Raw genomic sequence first — 8,249 nt, forward strand, 5'->3', positions numbered from 1 at the left:
TGGGTTAACAAGAGTATTTTGAAAATAGACACCAGAGCAAGAATGTTTTTTCTGACAAATAGAATGACTGAGTAATATTGGTTTATTTCTCAATAGAAGTCTACAGGATTTTGGCTTTCTGGGATCAGTGTGTACTTCCTGGATCGTGAGGGGGGAGGGGATGATCCGTCCAGTTCTCTCTATGTATTGGCTATGGATCAACTCCAAAAAATTAAAAGTCTAATTGGAAATGTAAATTTGAATTGAAAAAGAAGAGACTAAAAAAAAAAAAATACAAAAGAGCAGCAGTTACAGATAAACATGTTTTATAATTTGGTCATAGTTTTAGGTTTAATCATTTTTTTAATCAAGTTTTCAGTGTTTCTTTTCATTTTTCTCTTTCAAATTTTCCATTTATTTGGTCTAATTTACAGGCTGGTCTTTCATTCATTTTAAGCTGACACTGATTTGACCCTATAAATAAAACCTGAACGCGTCTATTATTTACTGTTACTTATTGTGTCTCCCTTTATTTTATTAGAGAATAAGCAGGAGCGATCAGATAAACAGCATTAAAAGTCCTCTCCAACTCCAACGTCACATTTGTTTCACAGAAGTTTTGCAGGACATCTAGGCTCAGACTGGATTGCTTCTTATTAGTGTGTCACCATAGTAATTGTGAAGTTTAATATAAAAATAGTATTAAGTGGGGGCAACAGACACAGAGTGTTCCAGTAACTGAAAGTAACAGGATTTTTATAAATATTCAAAGGTACAGTCTGTTTCAAAGTAAAACCTTCCTTAAGAATATCCAGAAAAACAAGTCTCATTATGGGCTGGGAAAAGAGGTGGCTGTTAACTACATCACTTTAGTCAGATCCTGTTTAAGGTTTTTTGTTGGTCTTACATCAAGGTTAATGGAAAAGTCACATTATGCATGGAAAACCATGAGAACGCCTTGGGTTTTGGATACATTGGCCACAAATAAACCAGTTCGACAGATGAAAGGCAGTGTAATTGAAAGCAGCTCTATATAAGGGCACAGTGACATCAGCCGAAGCCACAGCCCCGAATCAAGAGTTTTTCTGTTTATACTATGTTCTTATGTGCTCCTATCAGAGTCCTCTTTTCTTGTGAAGCTTTCAACCTGTGTTTATTTCCGTTCATGATTGTCTTCCTGTGTGGAAAGAAAGGAGTTCTTACGGCATTACTCTGAATCCATTTTCCAAACTGTCTCCGTAGGTCTTCCTCACCCGTTTGCCATCACGGTTTTTGAAGACAGCCTCTACTGGACGGACTGGCACACCAAAAGCATCAACAGCGCCAACAAGTTCACTGGCAAGAACCAGGAGATTATCCGAAACAAGCTGCACTTCCCCATGGACATCCACACCTTGCATCCGCAGAGACAGCCAGCCGGTGGGTTTGGAGCTGATTTAGAGGCTGAGTTTGACATTTGTGGAATCACTGTCTTATTTATTTGGTTGGTTTTGAAGTCTTAGGGTGTAAGTTCATTTCCCCCAATATTTAGGAACAAATTTTCAGTCTGAATACACTCAAAATGGACCCTGGTCCGGGACCAAGAACTGCTCTCCGACCAATTTTTCTTGGTGGTCTCGGTTTATTTCTAATCTCCGATTTACTCTGAGTTTCCTTAGTCTGAATAGACTCCATGCTCTGTGTGGAACAACTGAACCAAAACAGCTGCTATAGTTGGACATTAGGAGATGTAAATAGGATAGCAAAGCAGCAATGAGACACAGCAACTCATATGTCCAGGCCACTGACTCTAGAGATCTGTAGTCATGCTTTTGTTGACAAGCTTTGGTTCCGGAACAGAAATGTCTGGTAGACGGCAGTCCGATTACAGACCAAATGCATGGTTAGGACTCGGTCCAGACCAACGGACTCTTCCAGTCTGAACAACAGCATTGCAGAGCAGATAACAGGAAGGTTTGCTAAACGGACTCATGTTCAACTCCCACCATTCTGGATTCAGTCATGTTGATTACTTTTTTAACAGCTTTTACATGTTTTTGATTTGGTGTCTGGTAAACTCAACTCATTACAAGGTTTTATTGCAGTACCCAATTTGCTAATCACAACATGATTACACTGAAAAGTACTCAATGTTTTCAGTATTAGTATTATATTGTTCTGGAGCACTCCTAGTACTCTCTTTTAACATTTGAGAGCTCCTGGGATGGAGTTGACTTTTGGTTTTATCTTCAGTTAGGTACAATGGAATGGTGATTAAAAAAAATGATAATTTGAAACTTGGTTTAAAAATCTTCACAAAGAATAGATACAACTGGAAATATTAACGGAAACACAGAGGAGACTGTGTGTTTGCTGTGCACCATGGGCTGTATATGAGGACTGGACCGAGTGAGTGTGATGTCACCCATAGATATTGACTTACTTCTGGCTCCAGCAAAGTGAAGTCAATTCACATTTTTTTGTGTTAAATATCCTACCAGAAGCAGAAATCATCAGTAAGCAGTGATTGGTTTGAGTCAACATTCCAATGGCAACCACTCTCTCCAATCAGGAGTGAGCTTAGAAGGCCACACCCCTACTTAAATCTGTCAATCAAATGTTTTGAACATTTGACATGAGACCACTTTGGATAACTTGCACTTCAGAAAAAAGGGATTTACAAGACCATGTTAGAAAAAGGTGGCAGATTAAAAATAGTTAGACAAATATAATGACTGAGTAAAAGCTGTTAATAGAAGTCTACGGGATATCTGCTTTTTGGGATCAGTGGGTACTTCCTGTTTGGAGCACAAGTGGGGAGGAGTCACTAAGTCCAGTTCTCAATCACAGATAATTGTGTGCAGTCTGATTAAAGGGCAGAATTGTTAGATTGTAAATCAAGACTTTCCAAAATGTGTTGAGTCTAAGGCCTAAACAAACGGTTTCCACGCTAAAAATAGTTTCTATTTACACCCTTCATCAAGAATCAGATTAAACAACAAGAACACAATTCTCTAAAACTGATTTAGCCCTTTACACATAAGCTGCAGGTAGGCAGACTGTGAGCGTGATCAACCCTAAAATGTACAGTTTTTTAGACGGTCATGACGGCTAAAACTGTCTTATTTGACAGTGTTTGGATTAAAGTCCTTCTAACATGAAAAGCGCAGCGCCCCACTTTAAAAACTCCAGCTTTTATTAACCAGGATGCTGTGCTGCAGGCAGAGGAAACCAGCGTCGTGTTTGAGGGTTAGATAATGAGATTAAGGACAGATGCACTCCACAGGAGAAGTCTTTAAAGGTATCCTTGCAAAACAGGAGTGCAAACTTGGCAGACACAGTGATGATTTTACACTTGGAGGAATGATTTGTTGCTCTAAAAGAAGACCTGGGGCTGAACTGACTGGTTGAGGAGGTTTCAGCAGCAGGACGGCGCAGACTTGTATTCTTTGATAACAAGCTGTGTTGAACTTGACTTGGTGCCAAGGGAAAGTTTTTGTTTACATACTGATACAATTACTGTAACAGTCTGACACTAATATAAACTGCGAGCTGCCTTGGTGTCGACCGGTTTGGAAGTTCTGATTTGATCCTGTTGTTTCACTTCAGTTCATTCATTCATTTGAATTCATATTTATTTTGGAATTCAATCTGAGCAGCTTCCAAGCTGAAGCAAAATCCAGATGCATCCAGAGTAAATGGCTAGACCTCAGTTTTGGCTCCATACTGATGGATCAGATAGACTCGCACATTTTGGTTATTCAGTTGTGTTTTTCTTTTGGAATTGTTGATGGTTAGACAGGAAGAGCGATTTGCTCGGTGAGGCTGCCACAGCAGGAAACAATGGAGGAGAAAGGGGGAAAATATCACGTCTTTGATCAGACGGAGGCTTCCACTGAGCGGTCCAGTACAGTCTGGTCCGGTCTTCCATCAAAAACTTTTCTCAAACTCGTGATGGAGGACGCTGATACTGAGAGATCCGGTTTATTTATTTTGAAGAGCTGAATAAAAGCATCGGTACTCGTCCCACAAACACTGCTGCTCCGTAACAGGAATGTGCCGTCAGGGAAAGGCAGTATGGCAAGCCAAAAGGGTCAAAAACCAGCAGGAAAAGAGGGCATGGCAGTGCCTCACCTGCACATGTACTACAGATAATCAATATTTTAGATAAATATAAATAGATAAATGTTCCCACAGTTAGTTTCAATGCTTTAATTAATACCAAAAATAATGAAAGTTTTATTTGAACTTTTTTATTTAAGATTTAATTTGGACATTGGGGGGTTGGGGGTGGGGCAAAGGAAAAATAGCATATTTAATCAAATATATGTTTTAAAGTAAAGTGTTGTTATTTTTTCTTGTTACTTTTTACTGATCTGAAAAATGATCCGAACCGTGACACGATCCAAACTGTGAGTTTCGTGATCTGTTACACCCCTACATTAAACAGTACAGAAACCGTCCCCCTTATGGCCCCCCATCGGTTGTAAGTCCATTAAAAAGTGGATTGGAACAGTTGGATAAGAACCACTGTATCCAACCGTTAATTGTCAGAAAGTGATGACGACATTAGAAAGCACCAATGCAGCACTTATTTAAGCATTCGGGTTTTAGAAGTTTAAGTCCCGCCCCCGATCTTCTTTCAAACAACATTAAATTCCTGTTATACACAATGAACTAGAAGTAAAGCAAGAGAAACATGAGCGGACCTAGTTTGTTTTTTCCTTTTCTAGTCGTCGGACTACAATGACACACTCCTTTCTGTACCGGACCACTCGGTGGAAACCTGGCTTTAGTCAGTCTTACTACATAACTGTTCAACTCCTTGTCTTTAGGTGGCAGGAACCGCTGTGGCGCCGACAACGGAGGTTGCAGCCACCTGTGTCTCCCCAGCAACAAATCTTTCACCTGCGCTTGTCCCACCGGCTTTAGGAAGGTGGACCACTTCAACTGTTCCAACAGTGAGTTTTGTACTTTTTTTACTTTGATTAACTTTAGATTTAAAAAAAAAAAAAAAAAAAACAATCTCGGTTAAGAAGATCATGATGGAGTTTAAAGGATTAACACCCATTAACTCTGTCTTTGGCTTGGGTCTTCTACCTACCTTGACTGCTAAAGTTATGCTGATGGACAAGGTTCATGCTCACCAGCTAAATTGCAGAAGCTAATCCCATAAAATAGCGCTAATCCGATGAGTTTGGGTGTTTAAGGATTAAGCTGTCAAAGCAAACAAAACTTTGGAGGATTATGCGATGTTTACCTGATGTAAATGCACAAGTAACTGAAGATTTCATGTTTTGGTTTGCTGCCCAAACTGATTTGAAATTTACAGTCATTGTTTTAGTATGCATCCATCCTTTTAAGAAAAGTATGATTTCTGTCCTTGGTGTGATTGGATTTGCCTTTGAAAGTCATGTATTTCTGGTAGCTCTGTTGTGTTTGTGTTCATTGTTGACCCACTGTTAAACCTAGAAGACTGACAGAAGACCTTTGGTCTTTAATCAGGTCTTGACAAGTTCCTGCTTTTTGCCCGAAGGACGGACATCCGACGAATCAGCTTTGATACCGAGGACATGTCCGATGATGTCATTCCTCTGGCTGATGTGCGCAATTCCGTGGCGCTGGACTGGGATGCCAAAGACAGTTACATCTACTGGACAGATGTCACTACCGACTCCATCAACAGAGCTCTATGGAACGGCACCAAACAGGAGGTCAGTGGTACCTGCAGTCAGACTGAACTCTGTTCTGATGTCTTTTTCTTTCTCATTCTTTCAACAGAGGCAGAGAATTCCTGGAGTGGCAGCTTTAGCTTAGTTTATGCTATACTGCCATCTGCTTGCAAAGATTTGGAAGTGCAGTTTTATTTTTTTCATAGAAATGAAAAGAAGGGAGGTGTCTCTCTGCTGTTTTTTAAGGAACCTGTTTTAATGTGTCCATCTTTTGTTTTTAAGGTGGTGGTGGACACCAGCCTGGAAAGCCCAGCCGGTTTGGCAATTGATTGGGTGACCAACAAACTCTATTGGACTGATGCTGGTAAATTGGCTCTTTTACTTCCACTCTTTCTCTGCAACTATTTGAAAATATGTCCTTTTATGGAAAGCATGGTGTTTGGGGTCTCAGGTACAGATCGTATTGAAGTCTCCAATGCTGATGGGAGCATGCGCACCGTTCTGATCTGGGAGAACTTGGACCGGCCCAGAGACATTGTTGTTGACCCAGTTGGAGGGTAAGAGTGTTCACAGGGAGTGAGGAGTGTAATTTATGACTTGAACACTTAACAAATCTCGTGTGTGTTCCATAGGTTTATGTACTGGACTGACTGGGGCGCCAACCCAAAGATTGAGCGGGCAGGAATGGATGCTTCCAGCCGCATCGTCATCATCTCCTCCAATCTAACATGGCCCAATGGCCTGGCTATTGACTATGAGACCAAGCGCCTGTACTGGGCCGATGCTGGCATGAAAACTATCGAATTTGGAAACTTTGATGGCTCCGATCGGCAGGTATGAGGAGGATTTAGGTTGGAAGTCAGAAGATTAATTTACTTTATACATATAATGTGGCCTGTGATGGACTGGCGACCTGTCCAGGGTATACCCAGGATAGACTCCAGCAAACCCCTGACACCAAAAGATATTGGAAATTGGATGGATGGTTTAAAATGCTTTTTTTATATTCCTGTTCATGGGTTCAGGTTTTGATTGGCAGCCAGCTGCCCCACCCTTTTGGCCTCACTGTGCATGAGGACAAGCTGTACTGGACAGACTGGCAGTCCAAGAGCATCCAAAGCGCTGACAAGCTCACGGGCCTGGGTCGACAGACGCTGGCAGAGAACCTGGAGAATCTCATGGACATTCACATGTTCCATCGACACCGCCAGACAGGTCAGTGGGTTTGTTGTTAAGGTGAAGTTTTGCATCACTGATAAACATTTCTGTTTTGTGTAGAGCTGTTTTTAGCAGCCGGTTTTGTGTAGAGTGTGTTGAAGAAAAGCCAACTTGTGTGCGTTTGAGAGCTCCTATCAAATATCACTGCTGGGGGTGGGGGTGGGGGGGTTGGGGACGGTGCAGGTAAACTGAATCCAGATCACTGCTTGGGAGGGCAGAGCCTCAAAAGGGTTTAACCAAACAATCCACTCTACTGGAATCCCAAAAGGGTTTCTTTGTTTGGATCTCTGTTGTCGTTTGTTATTGTTATCACCGATTTCTCTCATACTTGGCACATTCTTGTCCTCTGAGTTTACATCTAAAGCAGATTGCTGTTGTGTGATTTGTGTGTGTCTCTATAGTGCACAACCCCTGTGCAGTGGATAACGGAGGCTGCAGCCACCTGTGTCTCCTGGCCCCTGCTCCCAAAGCATTCAGCTGTGGCTGCCCCACAGGGGTCAACCTGCAGATGGACGGGAAGACTTGCACACCTGGTAAGAAAACAAAACAAATACTATATTTTACACACTATAGGAAACACTTAAAAGCTTTCATTTTTTTCAATAAATGACAGTGTCCTTTATGACCCTAACCCTAAAAATGTATTAATTTTAGTTGTGATACTGAAGTGGAAGCAATTTTGAGACGAAGACGACACTGTCAAAATGTTTCTTGGGTTTTTTTGAGTCGCAAACAAGTTTTGGTGTTATTGGAAATACACTAACGTGGCCGATGTGGCTGGCTAGTGTCGGAATGTCTTTTTTTATGTGTTTCTAAAAGTGTTGGAAGTTATTCTAGTAACAGTAACGTTAGTTTTAGTGGTATCTGTCTCTTTTTTATGTGTTACAAACAAATTTGGAAGTTCCGGTTATTGTTAATAAGCTAATGTAGCTAACATGTAGCGATGTCAGACTGTATTTTTTTTCTGTAAGTGTTACTATCAAGGTTGTAATAGTAATAGTAACATTTGTTCCAGCGGTATCGGTCTTTTTTTTATGTGTCACAAACAAGATATTAGTTACTGTGAATATGCTAACATGGCTAACATTTGTCATGTCACAAATAAGAATTAGAATTACTGTAAACACGCCTAATAAAGTCTGACTGAATGATGGAGTTATTGATGACTCTTTTGTCTTCCTTAATGCGTCTTATAGATTATTGTGTCTTACATATGACAAAAGTTTGAAACTAGACAGTCTGTCTCATAATCAAGTGCACGCTATAGTGCAGAAAATACAATATTTATTCCCTTGAAACACTTGATTAACCTAAAGGGGAAATGAAATATTGAAAGCAAAATTTAGAAAATCTGCTTTTATGTTGTTTCTAATTTGGGTCCAAAAATTATGTTTAAAAAAT

General features: G+C 40.6%; 1 protein-coding gene across 3 annotated transcripts in view; it reads left to right on the forward strand.

The window, feature by feature from the left end:
* The window catches only part of lrp4 (low density lipoprotein receptor-related protein 4), a 152,748-nt gene that overhangs the window by 125,514 nt on the left and 18,985 nt on the right, over positions 1 to 8,249 (forward strand). For all 3 annotated transcript variants that reach the window (XM_024295166.2, XM_024295167.2, XM_024295168.2), the window contains exons 15-22: positions 1,222 to 1,398; positions 4,794 to 4,919; positions 5,464 to 5,672; positions 5,913 to 5,994; positions 6,082 to 6,187; positions 6,263 to 6,464; positions 6,656 to 6,845; positions 7,250 to 7,381. In XM_024295166.2, the coding sequence (XP_024150934.1) occupies positions 1,222 to 1,398; positions 4,794 to 4,919; positions 5,464 to 5,672; positions 5,913 to 5,994; positions 6,082 to 6,187; positions 6,263 to 6,464; positions 6,656 to 6,845; positions 7,250 to 7,381 (1,224 nt within the window). The remainder of the gene's footprint in view (positions 1 to 1,221; positions 1,399 to 4,793; positions 4,920 to 5,463; positions 5,673 to 5,912; positions 5,995 to 6,081; positions 6,188 to 6,262; positions 6,465 to 6,655; positions 6,846 to 7,249; positions 7,382 to 8,249) is intronic.

This window comes from Oryzias melastigma, linkage group LG3 (assembly GCF_002922805.2).
Source record: "Oryzias melastigma strain HK-1 linkage group LG3, ASM292280v2, whole genome shotgun sequence".
NCBI classification, from domain to species: Eukaryota; Metazoa; Chordata; class Actinopteri; order Beloniformes; family Adrianichthyidae; genus Oryzias; species Oryzias melastigma.